Source organism: Harpia harpyja, chromosome 21, assembly GCF_026419915.1.
Source record: "Harpia harpyja isolate bHarHar1 chromosome 21, bHarHar1 primary haplotype, whole genome shotgun sequence".
NCBI classification, from domain to species: Eukaryota; Metazoa; Chordata; class Aves; order Accipitriformes; family Accipitridae; genus Harpia; species Harpia harpyja.
The window spans coordinates 11199402-11220697 of NC_068960.1; the positions used below are offsets into that span (position 1 = coordinate 11199402).

At 36.2% G+C, this 21296-nt stretch overlaps 1 protein-coding gene across 1 annotated transcript in view; it reads left to right on the top strand.

Annotated features, from left to right (window-relative positions):
- The window catches only part of PDXDC1 (pyridoxal dependent decarboxylase domain containing 1), a 34254-nt gene that overhangs the window by 8952 nt on the left and 4006 nt on the right, over positions 1-21296 (top strand). Inside the window, exons 4-21 of the mRNA XM_052773264.1 lie at positions 600-683; positions 1598-1744; positions 4590-4779; positions 7323-7391; positions 7925-8003; positions 8801-8885; positions 9732-9780; positions 9889-9990; positions 10197-10322; positions 11613-11663; positions 13490-13553; positions 14900-14988; positions 15710-15815; positions 16933-17104; positions 17783-17901; positions 18733-18854; positions 20868-20960; positions 21059-21155. Coding sequence (XP_052629224.1) covers positions 600-683; positions 1598-1744; positions 4590-4779; positions 7323-7391; positions 7925-8003; positions 8801-8885; positions 9732-9780; positions 9889-9990; positions 10197-10322; positions 11613-11663; positions 13490-13553; positions 14900-14988; positions 15710-15815; positions 16933-17104; positions 17783-17901; positions 18733-18854; positions 20868-20960; positions 21059-21155 — 1844 coding nt within the window. The remainder of the gene's footprint in view (positions 1-599; positions 684-1597; positions 1745-4589; positions 4780-7322; positions 7392-7924; positions 8004-8800; positions 8886-9731; positions 9781-9888; positions 9991-10196; positions 10323-11612; positions 11664-13489; positions 13554-14899; positions 14989-15709; positions 15816-16932; positions 17105-17782; positions 17902-18732; positions 18855-20867; positions 20961-21058; positions 21156-21296) is intronic.

Consider the following 21296-nt stretch of genomic DNA (forward strand, 5'->3'; position numbering starts at 1 on the left):
CAACTGTCAGAGTGTAAGTTCTTATACTACTGTAAATTTTAGTTGGAATTATACAAATTGAAGTGTTGTGGGTCTTTTCCAGTTTTACCGTGTTAGAGTGCATCATGTCAGAAGTCTAATGTAGCTTTTGTTTGCCAGAAACTAATATTTGTAGGTGGTAGTTTAACAGATGTGCTGAGTTTGTGAGACAAAGCTGGATCATGTGAAGAGAAATTTGGATCCTTGGCTATAACCTTCCTTTGCTATGTAGCAATAAGCAATTAAATGTTGTCAAGTCAAACTTTTCAGTCCAAATTTTCAGATTTCAGTAGATTTGTTTTTATGTGGGTCTGAGTTCATACTTATTGAAGTGTCCTACTATAATTAAGTAGGGTTTTGAATTAATTGATTCAGCAACGTTGTCTTCGTGATTTGTTTTTCTGAGAGCAAGGAACCATTTTTGTTGCTATACTCAGCATTCTGTAAAAGTGCAGTGTTGTCTTCATGTCTTACCATGCAGTGTCCCAGATGGCCTCTTTGTTGGATGCTGGTACTTACCTTTTTTTTTTTTTTTTTTTTCCTTCGGTATGACACTTGTTTTCCCCACCTTGGTATGCCAGTGGCCAGGATATGGTGAGCATACTTCAGTTAGTTCAGAACCTAATGCATGGAGAGGAGGAAGAGGAAACTTCACAGGCCTACCGGTAAAGCCAATATGAATTATTGTATGTGGAAGATATCTGATTTTGTTATATTCTGATTATTATAGAACTTATACATTTAAGTGTTTTAAAGGGTAAAGATACTGTGCAACTGTGTAACTTTTTAAAGGAAACTTATACAGTGAACCAGAATAATGCATTAGGCTTGGCTTTCTTAAAATTTTAAAGCTTTCATTTCTAATTACTAAATTGAATTATACAAGGGAATTGTTTATGATGTGATAGCTCATTTTGTTTTCTACTTTCTGAAGGTTGTTTTAAGTCTGAAAGTCTTATAGAGCTTTGAATACCGATATTTTTTTTTTACCATCTCTCCCTGTAGATTTTAAAGAAAAAAAAAAAGAAAATAAAATTTGTTTCCATTTTTCTGTAAAATGGAAATAATGCTAACTAATATGCAGAAGATTATTGAAAACTAACATCTGAAAAACAACTTGGAGATTAAAAAACCAACCAACCAAACAAAAAAACTGCAACAAACCAAAAAACCCCCAACAAACTAATGAATGCTATACCTCTAAAGATATTAATGATAAGCCTTTCGAGTTTCCTCTGCATGAGGAGAGAAAGGTATGTGTTTAACACATTTTAAAGTCCCAGTGCAGATAAGGTGCTTAGTTCTAACTCATGCGAGCTAATTGGCTAAAATTTGCTGAGGTGTTATTGTAAGCAGCTAGGCCAAGTGAAGTGCAAGTGCTTTTGTCTGCACTGGCTTTTTAGTATGTAGTACACAATGACAGGAAGGTGACTGTGGTATACTGTACTCCGCTCTGCTAAATAGCTAAAATTGCATGTCAACAAATTCTGCCACTCTACAGTAAAAACACGCAAACCTAAAATTACTGTAATGTTCATGACTTTTATTTAGTTGGCAGTTACTCTGTTTTGGCTTGCAGACTTCAAAATGTTGGTGAACAGGGTCACATGGCTCTACTGGGACATAGTTTGGCTGCTTATATATCAGTGCTAGACAGGGAAAGACTGAGAAAACTTACAACAAGGATCCTTTCTGATACTACTCTCTGGCTCTGCAGGCTTTTCAGGTGAGTCACTGTGAATAACTTATGTATGAATTGGTAGTGATAACTGTTTAAAAATGTGTGGCTGGACTGAAGATGTCAGCAAAAGAAACCACTGTGCCACAAACTTAAAAATATTCTTTGAAAGGTCTGAAACACAACACATAATTAAAAAAAAAAAAAAAGAGACTGCATTTTGAATGGCAGGAACTTATTAGTAACATGGTTGCCATAAAAATCCTTTTATAACAGCTATATGGTGGAGGTAAGGGCCAAAGTACAGTTGCAGACATACGGTTGGTCAAACATTTAACTAAATTCTTCTTTCTTGAGCCATATGCTATGTTGCTGAGACTTGGGGTACTTCCTGTTTTTAAAATACGTTTTCAGTTAACTTATCCTTTGCTCTTCCTGGATCTAGTTTATTTTTCCAGGTATGGTAGGTGACACTACTGAAATTTACAGTACAGTGAAATATTTCATAAATGCCTGTTTCATCATGTACCATAGATATCTGAAACTGTTCCATGAGAGAAGAATGGAGATCAGCTGGGGGGAGGTGTCGGAGTAGGGGGGATTCACTGATTAGAAATTCCTTTTTTTCTTCCTGAAGCAAAAAAACCAAACTGCTTTTTCCCTTTCATGATACTGTATCTTTCAGAAAATGTTGCCAGTGCTACTGAGATTTATTTACTTATTTATCTATCTATTTATTTATCTATTTATTTATTTGTTTTAGCGCAGTGCAAGATGAAATGGTAAAAATATAACTGAAGTTAACCCCAATTTAGTTGTTAGAATTACAAAGGATTTTTCTTACATTGATGGGCTCACCTCTATCAGAATTATTTTATAAATTTAGTGATTATTTTTATCTGTCTTTGACTTAAAGATCTTGAAACCTTGTGCAATGATGATATTTGAGAAGTTGCAGATAATCCGCTATTTTGACAAATGTATGCGTATATAGAGAGCGTGTCAGTGATGTTTCTAAATGGCATGGCTAACAAAAAGAAATATTTCTGGTTTGAATCAAATATTCAGTAACGTTGTGATTTTGTGATTAATGCTGGGTATCTATTGGACTGTGGTCCCCAAACTTTTTTGACCCATAGGCAACAGCATTAAACAAATACTGTGCTGTGAACTGCTTCATGCTTCTTGACATTTTATGTGGCTATGAGCAACACTAGAGGAATTTCCCTTTGCCCATGTTAGATCACAGAACTGTTGTGTAAAGGTGAAGTAAATGTTTGCATGTGGGTCATTCTGGAGTTTAACTCTGGAATACTTAGCAGTATTTGTGCATCAGATAGTCTGTGATAACCTAAGATGTTTCAGGGCCTGTATGTAAATTTGCTGATAAATGCCACTCTTAAATTGTGCAAGGCACTGACTTACATGTTTGTCCTGGTTTCAGCTGGAATAGAGTTAATTTTCTTCTTAGTAGCTGGTACAGTGTGTTTTGGATTTAGTGTGAGAATAATGTTGATAACACACTAATGTTTTAGTTGTTGATAAGTAGTGCTTATCCTAAGTTAAGGATTTTTTAGTTTCCCATGCTCTGCCAGCAAGCAGGTGTTCAAGAAGCTGTGAGGGACCATTGCCAGGACAGCTGACCTGAACTAGCTAAAGGGATATTCCATATCATAGAACGTCATGTACAGTATATAGACGGGGGGGAGTTGGCCAGGAGGGGTGGATCGCGGCTCAGGCATCGGTCAGTCAGGGGTGAGCAATTGCATTGTGCATCACTTGTCTTTTCTTGGGTTTCATCTCTTTTTTAAAAATTATATTCTTCATCATCATCATCATCATTATTATTATTATTATTATATTTCATTTTACTTCAGTTATTGAATAGTTCTTTTCTCAACCCATGAGTTTTTGTTTTTTGATTCTCCTCCCCGTCCCATTGGGAGGGGGGGAGTGAGCGAGCAGCTGTGTGGTGTCTAGTTGCTGGCTGGGGTTAAACCACAACAGTGTTGCACAAAAATGCTAAAAGAAAAATCTAGCTTGCAAGTTGCTTAATAAATTGACAACACCCATACCTTATCTCTTCTTTGGTTAATCTGCGCCCGTTTCTTGACTATAAATGTTAATATGCTGATCTGAGTTTGATTCTTAAACAGGTTAAAAATGGTGGGGGAGGAGCAGACACCCCCCCACAAGCCCCAAGGAAACATGCCTAATAAATCAGATTGAAGGCAAAATAGCCATAAAATCATTAAAATATTCCTGGGGAAAAATATACTTAATTTATGTAACTCATGTATTTAAAACATCTGGAAAACTGTCTTGCTGTGTGCTGAATAGATTGTACTAAATTGTGGTCTTATTTTCAAACTCTCTAAAATACAAATGACATCAGTAATTTTGGGTATTAGAAAATACCTTGATTTGTGATTTCATAATACAGTTTGCAAGTTTCTGCCCATTCACCTTACTTCATGTGTCTCATTCCAATTTTACTAACTTAACTTAAAGAATGTCAGGTTGCATTCTCTTTAAAATTAGCGGTCCAGAATTTACGTGTATATTAAAACCAGATGAAGCCTTTCATGTGTTTCACACTGCTCTTAGTAAGCAGGGTTTTGAACTCTGTAAAGGCAATCCTTAGGAACCCAGACGTTTTTTCTCTCTTACTTTATGTCTGAGTCTAAATGAAAATGTATATTAGGCTTCCCTCATTGTTAATCTCAGCCTATCTCATCAAGTCTCCTTCTACTCTACTTTATCCTGGGAAAATAGAAGGGTTTTTTAATCCATCTTCTTTGTCCTCTTGTGAGCGCCTTTGCTGTCAGTGTTATTTTAGTCACTAAACTGACTATTGGTTTTGTTGGTCATGTTTACTTGGCTTTTCTTGCAGATATGAAAATGGATCAGCATATTATCATGAAGATGATCGTGAAGGTCTCCTAAAAATCTGTCGACTTGTTATTCACACACGCTATGAAGATTATACAATAGAAGGATTTAATGTGCTATATACTAAGCAGCCTGTCATATACATTAGTTCTGCAGCTAGAACAGGCTTGGGCCAAGCTCTCTGCAATCAGGTAAAGTGAATCAGTTGGGGTTTTAGCTGCAAGTAGAACCTACCTGGCTTCATATTGCCTACTTGAAATTTAGATTTTTAGAAATATATTCAGCCTTTTCCTGCAGGAGACTGGTACTTGCAGTACAGTCTGGTACAGTACTGGCAGTAGTCTTGTAAATTGGTTTGGGCCAATGGAAGTTTTCCTTTAGATCCATGTGTCTGCCTGGAACTTCCACTGTTAGAAGTAAAGCTTCTTTGAGATTTTTTCCAATGCTACTGTATTGGCTGAATAAATGTATCCCCAAGCAAGCTGAGCAGGCTGTCTCTGCAGCTCTCCTGTTCCTTCCACACATTTACTTGATCAGTGTTCTTCATGAGCAGATTCCCTTCATCCTCGTCTCTTCTTTGCCTTTCTATGGACATAGTAGATTTTTATAGTTTATAAAATTATATATGTTTCTAAGACTTAGGATGATGTGTCTGCCTGTTGAAACACAGCATGAAAAGGGGCGTTTTGAAGAATGAGGACTGAGCTTTGGCCTCAAAAACACTGATTTTAGGAAAAGCATAACTTTGATTTTGAAAACTTACTTATTTTTCCTCATGGAAGAAACAATAGCAATGTGACTAAACAGCAACACAACAGGGGGTGGGAGGGGAAGGGAGTCTAAGGTGAAACCATACTCTGATGCCAGCCAAACCTCAGAAACCATACTCTGATGCCAGCCAAATATCTGCAAGCTAGTAATACAAAAATGTTATACAGTGTGTTGGTATTGCATTATTAATTGTGATTTCCAACATAATTATAAAACATAGGCAAAGGAAGCAAAGTCGATACTGGGGGTAACCTCAGTAGCTGTAGTGGACCGTATGTTTAAAGTAAAACCATTTGTCTGGAAAAAATACTTTCAGGTTGCATTTACAGTCTGTGTTTTGCAGCAGTGATACAGTGGGAGGAAGAGAAATTGTCTGAATATTTCCACTGAAAGGATCTTACGTGCTAACTTTTTTTTTTTTAAATGAGTGATTGTTTCTAGATTGCATTGCGCTTTACATAAGCTGTTGGTCATGGTGAAAAGGATCCGAGCCCAAACATACTGGATTTCCAAACACTGATTTATTGTAAAATTTAGTTGAATGATGCCCCTGTACTCTTATTTTCAATAAACATTATTTTTTTTTAAGAGGAAAACAGTTGAGGGAGAAGTAGGCTGTGCTGATCCCATTTCAAAAAGTCTTTTTTGGAAAAGCAAGATTACCCTGACCACCCAGCACTTTAAAGAAACCCAGTTTTTCCTAATTATGTCATAAAACTTATTGGTTTTGCCAAGTATTTATTTGCATGAATGTTTGTAGACTTAAATAAGCTAATTGAGGCCGTATACAGACATTACTACTGCATAGTGCACTAGTGATATTTTTCAAACTTAACATGCACCGAAATGAAGAGTCAAGTTCTTAGGGCCTTCGTTTTTCAAGTCTTGGGAGAAGGCAGGCAGAGATACTACCAATAGATTAAGAATGTAGACTGCAGAGAAATAAAAATGGTATCATAGATGGAACTTGTCTCGGCCAAAATTACTTGGGAAGTAGGTGGTAAGAGTTCACTGGAGTAAGTTGGTGTCTTTGGTAAGCCAAGTGTTGCATGTAGTTACTGACCAGAACTTCTTGATACAAGAAATAGTGCTAAGAATCAGTATTTGGGGACCCTTTTGCTTCTGAGTACAGAGTAGATCCTGCTATTAACAGTGGTGCCTTATCTTTTGTTTATAAGGTAACCTGTCCACATTAGGTGATCACTGAACTTAGAAGTGATAGCATTTTATCTTAGATTTTGAGAAGTAGTGTATATCGTAGAGCAGACAGTTGGAACTGAGTAATCAGATGTTAATTCAATTTCTGTTAAATGAAAGGGTAAAAACAAACTAGTCTGTAACTGTAGTTCTCTTAATTTGCTGAATCTTCTGTTCAGTGATGAGTATGATCAACTACATTTCACTTGTCTAGTGATCTTCCAAGGTAAAGATCAAAATGTAAGAGACCTTGATTCCCCAGCTCCCCTTCATGTCAGTGATGCAAAAGTTATCTGGAATTTGCCTCCATATCAAAGGAAGAACTTCACTTACCAGCATGAGTAGTCAGCTGAACTGTATGATCCAAGTAGGCAGATTGCTCTCTACTCAGTAGTAAAGTGACTGTGAACCTCCAGTGGAACATGGCCCATGCACAAAGCACACATTTTCTTATAGGATGTATTAATTGCAGGCGTGGCCAAGAAAAAGAGGATTGAGTTTAGGCTGTTGTACAGAGCACGAGTATTTCATTAGAAAAACGGAATGCAGTTGACGTGCTAACCAAAAGTTGATTGTTGTTTTTTTCCAGTTTCTCCTGTGTTTTCTTTTCTCCGCTATTAATTTGATTGTAAGTTTTAGCAGGAAACTTACTTTATAATGTAATATCCAGCTTTTTATTGTCATGTTTACTATTTTTTGTGTCACTCTGTATATTTCTGTGAACACTTGAAATGAGTATGTCTCATTTCCATAATTTTCATTGCAGCTAGGGTTACCCCTTTCTTGCATGTGCCGTGTGCCTTGTAACACTATGTTTGGATCTCAACACCAAATGGTAAGTTTGTCTTCCTTAAGAGCTCTTGTGGTGGTTTGGTTTTTTTTGTTTTGTTTTGTTTTGGAAAGCCTCGTTAAATGAATGTCAAGTATGTTGTTAGGAAAAGCTTATTGATGTACGTACTTTTTCAACCTCTAAGTCTTCTGTGTTGTAGCTGTACAAATCATAGATTGAAATCCTCTAAAAAGCCAGCAGCTTGTATCTTGGTCTTGTCAATTGCAAGATATTTTTAATAGCATCTAGTAAGGTGCTTTTTAGTCCAAGATTTCTAGAATACATGTAGTCACGCATACATTTACAAACTACATGATGTATGTGTGTTGTGTTTTTCACAAATGCTTTATCTGACCTTCAAGTTATTTTACCTTTGAGAAGAAGAAACTGCAAGCCACAAAGACATTAAGAATGTCTTCCAGAACTTCAGAATGCTGTCCATTTTCACTCTTAATGCATTTTTCCAGTTCAGCAGAAACAATTCTGTATTGTTTGACAAACATATTTGTAAATACATATCTTGTTCTTATTGATAACAGGATGTTGCTTTGTTGGACAGAGTGATTAAAGATGATGTTGAGTCTGGAAAACTGCCTTTGTTGCTTGTGGCCAATGCTGGTAAGTGCTGTGGACAAACAATAACAAAAAAAGCATGCTATTTCATGAATATATATATAAAATCCAAAATAAAAAGATACTTTGTTAAACAGCTTAGTGATTGTATGTCAAGAAATATCAGGAAATATCTTTATGACCACACAATAATTATCTGTCCAGAGGGAGTTCTAACTGATTTGAAGTTGAATTGTACTGCTACGGTTCTGCTTATGTCAGTTGATGTATTAATATGACTAGAACTTATTTTAGTGAGTGCAAATCTCTTGTTGAAAATCAGTTTCACATTAACACTTCAGAATTTTTTGATGGGTGTGCTATCAACTTTAGCTTTAAAAACTATATTTTTTCTTCTAGTTAATTAAAAAACTGCTCATGAACAAAGTTTGTTTTAAGTAAAAATGAATGAGGTGACTGTTACTTGCTTTGGACTTGAAAAATATCTGAGATGTTAATTTTGGTTTAGTTTCCTTTAGTTGAGGTCATACATTGAACGTATTAAAAAGTCTGCATTTCTTATCTGAGGCTGCTGAGTCTTTTATTGCCTAGGATATCTAATTTTCTAAGTATTTTTAACATATTGACAAACAAAACAAGTATCTCTATTTTTTTGTCTAGAATTCCAGTTACTCATAAGTCACGATGAACCAGATATGAATATTGTGTAGTGGGCTCTTTTTAAATACCTTCTTTCCTCCTCTTGTGTGACTTCTTTGACAACAGTACAAGAGGTCCTCTTATGTAGAGTCCTAATTTGCATGCTTATCCTTTGTCATTGCCTTTTTTCCTTTTCAACAAAGGGACACCAGGTGCTGGGCACACAGATAAACTTGGCCGACTGAAGGAACTTTGTGAGCAGTATAATATGTGGCTCCATGTAGAAGGGTACGAAACTCGAAATTTATTTCAGTATAACTATATTCATTACCTAATGGACAGCACATAATTTTACAGCTAACCAGAGAGTCATAGGACCATCTTTATTTTTGTCATATTAAGCATTTTATATGGTTATAATTTTGTCACTGTATGACATACGAATTGTTTTACATATGCAGGAATAATTAATTGGAGTGGTTATTTCAGCATAGGTTAGTCGTTACTTAGATGGTAATCTTATCTGCCCTTGCTTTGAAGAGCTTGGAACATGAATGAAAAGACCTTATAGGACAAGTCAGGGGAGACATTATACAGTGATTATTGAGAATGAGGAAGGAGAATGAACTGAGTGTGGAAGAGATGACGCTTTAATGAAGGTTGTCAAGACGACTGCTGCAAGTACAGTGTGCAACATAACTGGGAGGAGGATTAAACCAAGAGGAAAAGAAATTCCAAGAACTTAGACAATGTTAATGAAGACTTCAGTGCTCTAAGACTAATTTTTTTTGAGCCTGGAGTAGAGACTTTGTTTCTCCTGATACTTCATTGTATAGTGTTATATTTGCATGCTATTTATTTCTGATCCCAGATTGATGCTGAATTATGGGTAAGACTTTGGGGAATGATTTCCCCAAAGGTTGGACTGAAACATTTTTAGATTAAAATGGATTTTTACTTTTGGGTTTTCAATCTTGGAAGACCATGTAGCAACATCTACTGCATTGTTAATAAAAAATATAAGAACAAAAATTACCTCCCTTTACACATCACCATGAAATATTTAAACTGAAGATTAAAATGTTATCTCTTAATAAATATTTAGTATGTGCTAAAACCACTTTCTTTTTCTAGTGTGAATTTGGCAACTTTGGCTTTGGGTTATGTCTCCTCTTCTGTACTGGTATGTTTTACTACGTCTAGAAACTTTAATAATGTGCTCTAGATTTTAAGGTCAAGATCTAATAAAAATATATTTGGCTTATATTCTGCTTATTGTAATAAACTTCAGGCTGCTACAAAATGTGACAGCATGACTCTTACTCTGGGTTCCTGGCTGGGTCTTCCGGCTGTACCTGCAGTGACACTCTACAGACATGAGGATCCATCTTTGGTATGTCCAGCCTCTCAGGCATTGTTCTCAAGATCTTGAAACTTTAATTTTGATCATGGTATAGTGACTTGTTCTTAATAAGCATCTAAATTATAATTTGCAAAAGCTCCCCTATTTAAGCTGTGACATACTCCATAAGCTGACAAAAATGGAATAATTGAAGAGAGGTTAGTAGTGGTTTGTTTATTGTTTATTTTCCTCTTTAGTCCTTAGCAGCTGGGCTGACATCGAGTCAGCCTGTAGAGAAGCTCCGTGCCCTGCCACTGTGGCTCTCCTTGCAGTACTTGGGCCATGATGGGATTGTGGAGAGGATAAAGCATGCCTCACAACTAGTAAGCAACAGCTTGTTGGCACATTGTTTATGGATACTTTGCTGCTTTGAGTATGGGTTGGAGACTGTTCTTAAGAATCCTCACCATCTAATTTAACAGTTTGAGTCCCCAAGCAGAAACAAAGTTCAGATAGCAACAATAGTACAAGCAATATCCAGATGGCTATCAGAGAACACTATTATACTTAGGAATGTTTTTATAATAGCTGTTAATATGTCTTTTTTGATTGTTGTGATGCATTGTAGAAGAATCAACTAAAAATACTGTAGTTGTTGACAGTATAGCTTATTGGTTTGTATTGTGTTACAAATTACGAAAGCACAGTAAAGTGTTTGGGAGAGGGATGTGCTTTTACTATTAGATCGTATATTTTCTTAAGCTTTTTTAATGAGAAATACTTAATCTTTGTTCTTTCTAAACAGTGAAGTAACATAATCACTTCTTTATTTTGTCACTTCTCTATTTTAACTATTTTGCTTGAAAGCTGTTCAGAGAAAGACTTTCTTATTTTCCTACTCTACTTGGCATCATTTTAAGTAATAGTAAGTTATAAATGCCTGACAAAAAGGACTTCAAAACATTTCTTCAGATACAGTGGCAAGTGCACTATTTTTGCAGTTGAGTCCTTAGCCTAGTAAAAATTAAGGTCCAGTATAATGTGTTAGTTAAAAAATGCAGTGTTTATATGCAAAACATTTTTCCTTAAAGGTACAGCACTTAGAAAAAATTCAAAGAAGGGCAAAAGGGAAATGGAAATTTTCTGTAATGGTTAGTGAAGAAGCTATTGGCATGACAGACCTAAAAGAGTGACAAAGTATCATTAGTCGTTAAGATTTTGTGGCATCTAAGATTGATCTTAGCTTTTATAATAGTCTACTAATAGTCTTAAACCACAATGTAAGAATGTCTTTTCTAATGAAAATAATTTAGAAAGCCATCATAACCACTTCCTATGGTAGCTTTGAGAAAATTAACTGTTCTGCTACACACTGTGCTTTAGTTAGTCAATAGATTTGTAATATCTCTGGAACTTTGTCAATAAATACACCAAGACTTTATTTTAATGAAAATAGCTTTGTAGTCAGTGTTTTACTAAAAATAGAAAATATTTTTTCTGTTGCATTCTAAATTTACAAGAAAGAACTGGATGAATCTCTGACACATCGTAGGGGTTTGTTCAGAAATAGAAATGATAGTAGTGAATATTTAATATTTTTCAGAATAGTTTTCAACTTCTAAAACTGTGTGTTTGTCTCTTCCTTTTGTTTCCTTTCTGCTGTGGTGTTTTAGAGTCAAAGGTTGCTGGAAAACCTGAAAAACCTGGATTTCATTAAAACTTCGGTACAGTCTACATTTAATACTTCGGTTGTATAGCTTAATCTTTGCTTGTTAAATGATAAGAATAACTTTGATTTAAAAAATTATTTAAAAATATTACTTAAATCATAGTCATTGTTTTGAAGATGCTTGGTATCTTTCTAATTAAGTTCTGGTATTCAATGAAATTGTGTGGCTTGCTTGTGTGTGACCTCTAGATTGTGTTTGTTCCATTGCTCTGTACTCATGCACTCGGTGGAGCTGACAGAACAACATCCAGAAGTTGTTTCCAGAGGTTGTCTTAATTCCATTTAAAATGTGGATTTGTTCAGTAATACATTTATGAAACCAGTTTCCATAAGCCTCTCTAATAGATTCTGGCTGCATCTTACCCTGCTGTTGAGATGATACTGTGAACCCTGTGAAATTGTATGCAAAAATTATCCCAGCTGTGGGTTTTACACAAGAAATAGTTTTAGAAATTACATCTAATGTATTCATTCCAAATTAAGTTTCTGTGAAATGTCCTGTTCCATAGGGTTTGGTGGTTTTACTCCCCCCCCTCCCACCCCACCCCCAATTGTAATTGGCACTTGATGTATAGAAAATATATTCAGCTTAGTTTTCTGGGGCAATAGATAATTCATGGATCACTGAGTGACAGCAACCATTTATGTAAAAATTGTTTTTCAAAGAGTATTAGTGGCTGTCCTGGTTTCAGCTGGGATAGAGTTAATTATCTTCCTAGTAGCTGGTACAGTGCTATGTTTTGAGTTCAGTATGAGAAGAATGTTGATAACGCTGATGTTTTCAGTTGTTGCTCAGTAGTGTTCAGTCTAAAGTCCAGGATTTTTCAGCCTCATGCCCAGCCAGCGAGAAAGCTGGAGGGGCACAAGAAGTTGGCACAGGACACAGCCAGGGCAGCTGACCCAAAGTGGCCAACGGGGTATTCCATACCGTGTGACGTCCCATCTAGTATAGGAACTGGGGGGAGTGGGGGGTGGGAGAATCACTGCTTGGGGACTAACTGGGTGTCGATCAGTGGGTGGTGAGCAATTGCACTGTGCATCATTTGTATATTCCAGTCCTTTTATTATTACTGTTGTCATTTTATTAGTGTTATCATTATCATTATTAGTGTCTTCTTTTCTGTTCTATTAAACCATTCTTATCTCAACCCACGAGTTTTACTTCTTTTCCCGATTTTCTCCCCCATCCCACTGGGTGGAGGGGGAGTGAGTGAGTGGCTGCGTGGTGCTTAGTTGCTGGCTGGGGTTAAACCACGACAGTGGCCTTGGGAGTTCAAGTTAGTGTAGCACTTCCCCCTTCTACTTAAATAAATCTTCCATTTTTAGGATTGTGAAACATAGCCTCAGATTGCTTCCAGAAGTTGCCCAGTCCATTTCTCCTATCCCTAAAGCAGGATCATTTATAATCTTGTTATTCCTGCTGGAACTTTCTTGATGTTCTCCAATGATTCTGGGGCAATTTCCAAGAGAATTTTTTTTATGTTAATATTTGAAAATACTTAAAGGTAAATGAACTATTTAGTACAATATATTTGCTAATGAACATGCTTAGGTGTCTTGTTTTATAGTGCCCAATTTTTAGTTATGCATACTCTAAATCAATACAATTATGCTTTAACTGAATAATGATTTACTTTCCTGTGTTTACAGATATGTTTACTTGCACTCCTAGAGTTAAATTCTAATACTGAGATAGTGTGAATGTTGTTTTGATGGCAGTAACAAAATAATCTGCTTTGCTCAGCAGTCTAGGGAATTATACACAGTGTTAAATCTTTAAAAAATACATGAAAATATATCTAATTTTTTTTTTTTTTTAAGGTTGAAGATGAACTGAGTTCACCAGTGGTGGTTTTCAAGTTCTTCCGGGAATATTCAAATAGAGGTATGTGATTTATTTAAAAACAAAACCAAGAAACCCTCTTTATAGTTTTTTAAGCTACTAATTCGTAAAATGAATTTGGTGAGGTAAATGTTACGTAGTGCAATTCTCTTGTATAACATGCTTTTAAAAAGGTTGTGAATGCTGGTCATAATCTAGTGATAGAATCCATACATGTGATAGCTTCTTTTTTTTAGATAGACTGCAGTGTTTTAAATTTTCATAACAAGTCGTTTTCTGCCTTCCTGAGTGAGGAGAGATTTGCATATGATTTTGATCGTGAGAGCAGATGATGGAAGTCTCATAAGCTGCAAGCTGTGTTTGAGTGTACTGATGGAGGAGGATCTTCCTTGGTTTTGTTCAGGCTTTCTGTTCCTTTTAAACTTTTAGTGGCTAGTTGCAAGAACCACGTTTCTCTGTTTTACTTATTACACTTGCTGTTGCAATAGTTTTAAAAATAGCAGAACATGTTAGGAACAGCTCTGGAAATACTGTTGTGGGTATACAGTAGCCACGCCACATGTGGCTCTGAGCAGAACATCCTTACTTAGATGTGCTCTCCGAGAAAGAGGATTTTTGTTCTCGGCTACAACAGAGGATGTTGTTGTGCTGTTTGTATGTGCATGCTCTGAGGGTGGGGACATGTCCAGCTGGGATGAGGCAAAAGACTGCTAGAAAACTTCGTAGTGTTGTTATGAGTGTTAATTTTAATTTTCTGTAGATTTTTTGTGTTGGGCATGGAGGAGGATTGGTTTTGGTTTTAATCTAATTAGTGGTTGCACTCACAAAGTAAACCTGTTCATCCAGATCTAGTGACTTGGTGGATGCATTTATTTGAAAAGCTTTGCTCGGGAGAAGTCACCCACCTGAATTATAAGGATTTAAGATGTTTGGCCATTTCTGCATGTTTTGTGTGTATAATGGACTCTTTAAATACTTAGTATTATTTACTGTGGTTTAAAACAGAAAGTAATCATTAAAACTTGATTTAAAAAGTAGCTGAATGCATCAAATTAAATATTGCAGCCTGCTGTGACAGGATTTTGCTTTGTGAAAACATAGTTTTTATTTCCATTGGGGCATTTGAACCTCAAAACTGATAGAAGTATTTTATTGGTTGTTTTTAAAACTAGTATATTCAACTCTGTTTTACTTCTAGTATTTGTCATGTTCAACACACCTTTAAAAAAAAAAACATCCTTGCTAGTCTGCTTGAGGTCCAGTACATCATGTAGATGTGTTACATTATCTAGGAAATGTAATTGTCTTTTATCTAAATTTTAGGTTGCCTTTTGTTTAATTAAGTAAATAAAAATCCACTTCTGTGATTCTTGTATCTTTGGATTCAGATCAAACCTCACATGCTGCACAGGCCTCAACTATTCAGCACCCCATAATAAGCAACGAAAGATACATTTATGACACTTTCAATCAGTGGGTAAGAATGGATCCTTTTTCTCTTTAGGAAAAAAGAAATGACAGGGGAATGTTTCCAGGGGTTCATCAGTAATTATAAGACCTTTGGTAGACTAGTTTGATAGTTATTATTGATCTTGTATCCTCTGCAAAACTAGTGGGCGCTTTGGATTTAAAAGATGAATTTGCTCTGAAGCAAAGTTGCTTTCATGTTTCTGATTATTTTACATATGTAATTACTACTGAAATTATTACTGCATCTTAAGCTGTTCGTAGTGGATTTTTTCTTTGGTCTTGTGGGAATATGTGATAACTTTAGAACTCTTTTAATCAGCTAGATACTTCATTGACAATGTCTGTGTATTCATGAATAAACAGTCTTTCTTTTCCAGATCTTAAGAGAATTAATTCTAGAAACATGTGCTTTCAGAGAGCTGAGCACATAACTATTTTGGATCAATTGCGTAGTAATTATGGCATACTTAATGACAGTGACAATTTTGCAGAAACATCTGACTTGTAACACTTGTAGCTTACCCTGAATTTTCATTACTTTAAGTATACGTCCAACTTTGTCGTATCACCAGCAAGCTGAAGTATTTTGTTGTAAGAAGTGATTTTGAGAAATACAGAAAACTGTTTAGTGTGTGGTTCCCCTTAACGGTGGGAAGTCTCTAGCCTGAGTCAGCGACTGCAGGATGTCACGCTCTGTGTGTTTCTTTAACTGTGCCTTATCCCTTCAGCTAGGAGAGCAGCTGGCACAGCTGGTCCCTGCCAGTGGAGTTGATGTGGTAGAACTGGAAGATGAAGGCACGTGTGTGCGTTTTAGCCCACTAATGACTTCTGCAGGTAACATTCACTTAATTTAGCCACTTGTAAAAACTGAGACTTCCTATAGAATTGTACAACAATCTCCTGGTGTAAAAGCAGATTTACTCAAGAAACTCTTTAGTATATTCCATGATGAGGATTTTCTTACAAACAAAACAAAACTATCTCGGCTTTATCATTATGCTGCACCATGGCAATGGGTGCATTAGTGGTAGCTCAGCTGTTGTGGGTGACATTGCCTCACCACCTCTGCAGAGAAAGACTTTTACTGATTATTTCTTAAATTCATTAGGAAAAACAAGGGGAGAAGCTCTTTGTTTCTAACAGTTATAAACGAAATATGAAGGATAAGTCATCCCTACCTTTCCTCCTCTCAGTTGCTCAACCCAAGATGCTTGACCTTTCTACAGAGGTGTTGCAACACTGAAATGGTGCTTGTGTTCAAAATAGAGCTACTTAACTAGAAGAATTATTTACTAAACCTCGAGGTTTTTCTATAGTTACTGATGGGGGGTTGGGAATAAAAATCTGTGTTTTGCAAAGTGTCTTAAATTTCATGTTTAAGCCAGCACCATCTATGTACTTTGTTTAGACTCAGCAGATGCACAGAGCAACCTGCAGGGGCTCGGGGTGATGCATGGTATCTCCTTTTAGCTTGTGTGGGAAGAGTGGCTTAGGCTATCAAAACACCTGACGCTGACATGAGAGGATCCTGGTGTACACAGAAAAGTAGATTTTAGAATAAAATTACTTGATGATGCTGTGATGTTATGTTTGGTTTGTTTTAAACCAGCATGGAAGCTAATTCATGATCTGTTAGGCTATGGGAAGAGGCATTTTTCTGCTGCTAGCTACTGATGTAATGAAAAAGGGTATTGTCCTTATTAATTTGTAACATCAGAAAATCCTTTTTATTGGTCTTACTTTTTATGAAATCCTTAGCTCTCTCCACTTTGGTGTATCAGTGGATAGATAACTGAAGGATAAACACTGTTATATAGATCAAGATATTTCAGTACTGTCTGTAAATTGTATTTATGATTGACTTAGAGTGGCTTCTTTACAGATTACTTAATTCAGACATCTATTTGATGTCCGTTCACTTTTATCACATACTAACACATCAGTTCTTTAGTTTTAGGAACTGAAATACAAGATGTTGATCAGTTAGTAGACTGCTTGAAAATGAAGATACCAGTATTGACAAGTACACTGCAACTGAGAGAGGAATTTGAGCAAGAAGTGAGAAGAACAGTAGGCCTGTTGTATATTGAAGATCTTAGTTGGCCAGGATTAGGTGTCGTAAGGTAAATTTTTCAATATTTTCTTCATTATATATTTGGACAGAGTGTGCGTGAACAGAAAGGAATACGTGGTCTTTTCAGTGGTGATATGAATGTATTGTTTACTGATTATTATCTGGCTTTGCACTCAGTTGAAGCTTTTGAGTGCTTTTTAAAAAATTACCTTTTTAATGTTGCTTACTTTGATTATTTTTTTTAAAGAAAAGCCGAAGAGCTGTTTTAGCAAAATTAGGGCAACGGTTTTAATATTGGAGGCAGCGTGTGGATCTGTTAGATGGATATGTAATATGCAAGTGCATCCTACTGTATTTAGCCAAGCATAACTTACTTTTTTAATCTATAATGGGATTCACTTATATACTGAATACCATGTCAAAAATCCCTTCAAGTGTCTGTTCTGGTCTTCTGATACAGTCTTCTGGGAAGGATTCTGTATAGTCAAAATAGTTGAAATATAATCAGTATATTACCTATAAATTTGTTGTGTTCAGTGAAATTTGCAGCGCAAGCTCACCCCACCCCAAAATCTCTGATTACAAATGCCAATAAATTTGTCGATCTAAGCTATAACGTTCTGAGATTTTTGGTTCATAAAATAGAGAAGTTTGTAGAAACATGCTAAATGTGTCTATATTTTCATACGTACTGTAAAGTGAAATTATCTTCTGGCTTGGTTTGAAGGTACAGCTATCACAGTGATGGGAAGAATGATGACAAACAAGAAAAAGAACTAGAAAAAATCAATACAGAACTTCTGAAAAAATTAAATGAGCTGGAGTCGGATCTCACTTTTTCTTTGGGTAACTGCACTATTTAAAAAACTTCTGTTCAAGCTAATAGTCATTTTACTGGCTGTGTTATAATGGTTCAGTAGGTCATTTGTACATAGGTCATTATAATGCAAAATTACACTGCTGCGTATATGGTTATTGTAGAAACAACATCTGGAACTTTGTTTCCTCCTCACCCCTGTTTCAGTGGGTAAATGTTCAGCAGGGTGAACAAGGTGCACTGTTCTCAGAAATACCTGTGAAAACAGACTTCTGAGCAACTAGACCAAAAAGTGCTTCCTTGTCAGAAAGAATAAAAGCTGCAGTGTTCCTCTTTGTAAACTGAGCCTTCTCAGTTAGTGCTGTATCTAATGAAAAGCAGATCTCATTCAAAACCCACTGACCAGTTCACTGCTTTCTGTGGCTAGATTAAAAGCTTCAGATGACTTTAATGATAATTAGCAGCACTTTCCTATTTACATAGTGCCACATTATAGCTGAAATAATAGGAATTTGCTTACTCAGAACTCTGATCTTTTTCTAGTCAGCTTTCAAAAATTAAGTGCCCTAGAATTGTGGAACCAAGTAATTCTGTAAATGAATTTGAAACATGTTCAACACATATTTATTATACAACTGTTTTTCTTGTTTCGATGTTGTTTTCTCTTCTCTCTTTGAAAACTCACAGTGCTGAGCTTTTTTAGTCTGCATAATTTATACCTATGCAGATACTGCTTTTAATTACTCAAGTGTGTGTGTGGGTATGTATTAGGATTTCCAGACTCACAAGCACGAGTGTTGCACCTATTGTGAGAATGCATTTTTGTACATCAAAAGACTTGATTCTCCCTGTGTTCACAGGTCCAGAGTTTGGAGGGCAGAAGAACTGTGTTTATATTGGCATGGTAACTGAGGATCTGGATGTGTCGGAGTTAGTTGAAACTATTGCAGCAACAGGCAGAGAAATTGAAGAAAATTCACGAGTATGTATTAATAAATCACAGAGCATTTCAGCACCTTTTATTTTTTCCTTTCCATATTGGCTTCAGGACATGTTTTGGTTCTTTGTGAAAGTAAAAATTGTACTTTCCTGGAACAAACTATTAATTACTGTGGAAGTAATAATCTGTGTCCACATAAGGAGAACTTTTGTTACAGGATTATAATATTCTGAGGATGTCCTGATTTAAGTTCATGGTCCTGTGTTCAGGAGTTCTAATGAAAAACTTTAGTAGTACTGAAATAGGCTCCTTTTATCACTAAAATTTAAGCTGTCAAAAAAAACCCCCAAACCCAACCCAAAACCAAAAGGGAAGGTGGGGGCTGATTGTGAGCTGGTGTTTCTCATCATGCGATGGGATTGAGATGATTGTTTATATACCAGCTTTAAGATAAGACTGTGCCCTAAAATGTGTGAAAAAATTTACATTGGTGGCTTAAAAATGGAAATTACAAATTACCTATTGAAGTAATAAAGCTGATGATGCAACTCCTTTTTGTAAAAGCATTTACCTGATTAGAGTTCTCCAAATGTTCTCTAAAGTAGAATTCCTAAATGACCTGCATCACAAACAAATGTCTGTCCTTTTCATTCCTCTAGTGTTGGGCAATTAATTTCCTCACCTAAAAAATAAATAAAACTTCTGAAATCCTTTGCCTATTGCTGCCCGTGGGAATATGTTGATTTTGGCAATGAAATTTTTTCTAGCAGCATTTTCTGGAGATGTTCTGCCTGCTCTTGACTTCCTGTGCTGCTTTGGGGGTGAGATGAAAGATGGTTTACCTGTAGCGTACCTTCAGTTTTTTAACTATTGTAGTTGAGAGATTAGGAACCGAATGTTGGAATATGGGCCACTGATCCTGAAGCTTCTAGGGAGGAATAGAGAGTAGTGGAGGACTCAGAAAGGTGCAGTCCTTGGAACCAGCTACAAGAAAACTGTGGTACTGAAAGGATCTTACACCATTTGATCTAAAACCGAGAAGCAGAACCAATCTGTGAGAATGACGCATCATTTAGACATGTGATGTTTAGTACAAAGCGGAAGCTTTTAGAAAAAAACTACTCCAGTATCAGCAAGCCCTTAAGACATATAGATAAGTACTCTAAAAGGCAGAACCAAAATTTAAGACAAACGTCTTGACTGGACCAGAGAATTCAGTGGTTCTTCCTTGTACTCTAAATGCAACCCCTTCTGTAGTCAGTACCTTGGGGTATTTAGCTTGCTGTGGTGGTGAATTCCTGGCTTGCCTCTTCCCCAAGGAAAAGGAGCAGCTTCCTCTTTTTCCTTTGTTTTTATTAACCAACAGTAACCCAAATTTTTTATATTGTGGAGGAAGTACCTGTCATCTAGGCCTTGTGTAATAGTAAAACCCATATTAAGTTATGGAAATTGGCATTTCTCTTGCACAAGACAAAACTGGGACTTTGTTTTTTTGATCTCTTGGGTTTGTTCTTTTACTGCCCCTACAGCTCTCCCAGCAAGCTGCTTGTCCTTTGCAGTGTAAAACATCACTGACACTGGCATAGGATGGATCAGAATGGCAGTCATATATTAAATTTGAAAACCAAAGTTGAACCTAGATTGACACATACCTGGTTAGGCTTACTGTGAGGCTGGTTTAAGTCCTGGGTACTTCTAGAAACCAAAATGTACTCCATGAACCTAAAAATTCTTCCCAGTCAGATTCAGCATCTGATGAACATTTATGTGCTAAGCAGATCTTTGAATAATTTGGGTCGCAGGCTCACTTCTAAGTAAAAGAAAACTACGTACCATTCCTGTTTAAAATGACATTCTGTCCTCTGGGTATATCTTTTAAAAATCCTGCAGTCAGCCTGTACATCTTTAATTTAGTTATAATGAAATAGTGATTGTCAAATACTGTCTTAAATTAGAAAAATATCTGACTACCATGATTATATCCTCAAAACCTGAACTAAAAAGACAATTTCAAGTCAGAGTAATATACGCAATACAATTTCTGGTTTTTATTAGCTGTTGGAAAACATGACGGAAGTTGTTAGAAAAGGGATACAGGAAGCACAACTTCAGCTTCAGAAAGCAAATGAAGAACGACTTCTGGAAGAGGTAAGGCTATAAACATTAGTTGTCTAGGTAACTTGAAATAACTTGTCACAACACAGGTAGCTTGCTCACCAGCCAGTGTTTGATTGTGTACTTTGCAGGGACTGCTACGACAAATACCTGTAGTAGGCTCTGTGCTGAACTGGTTTTCTCCATTCCAAGCTTCACCAAAGGGAAGAACGTTTAATTTAACAGCAGGTAGGACTCAGTGCATCCGCAGCCACCTTATGCTGTCGTTCGAACCGTTCCAATTTTATACTAAAATTGCAACACGCTTTCTTGTGCCGATTTGATCGTGAGTGACATAATCCACCCTCGGGATGTAAAAGAACATGCTCT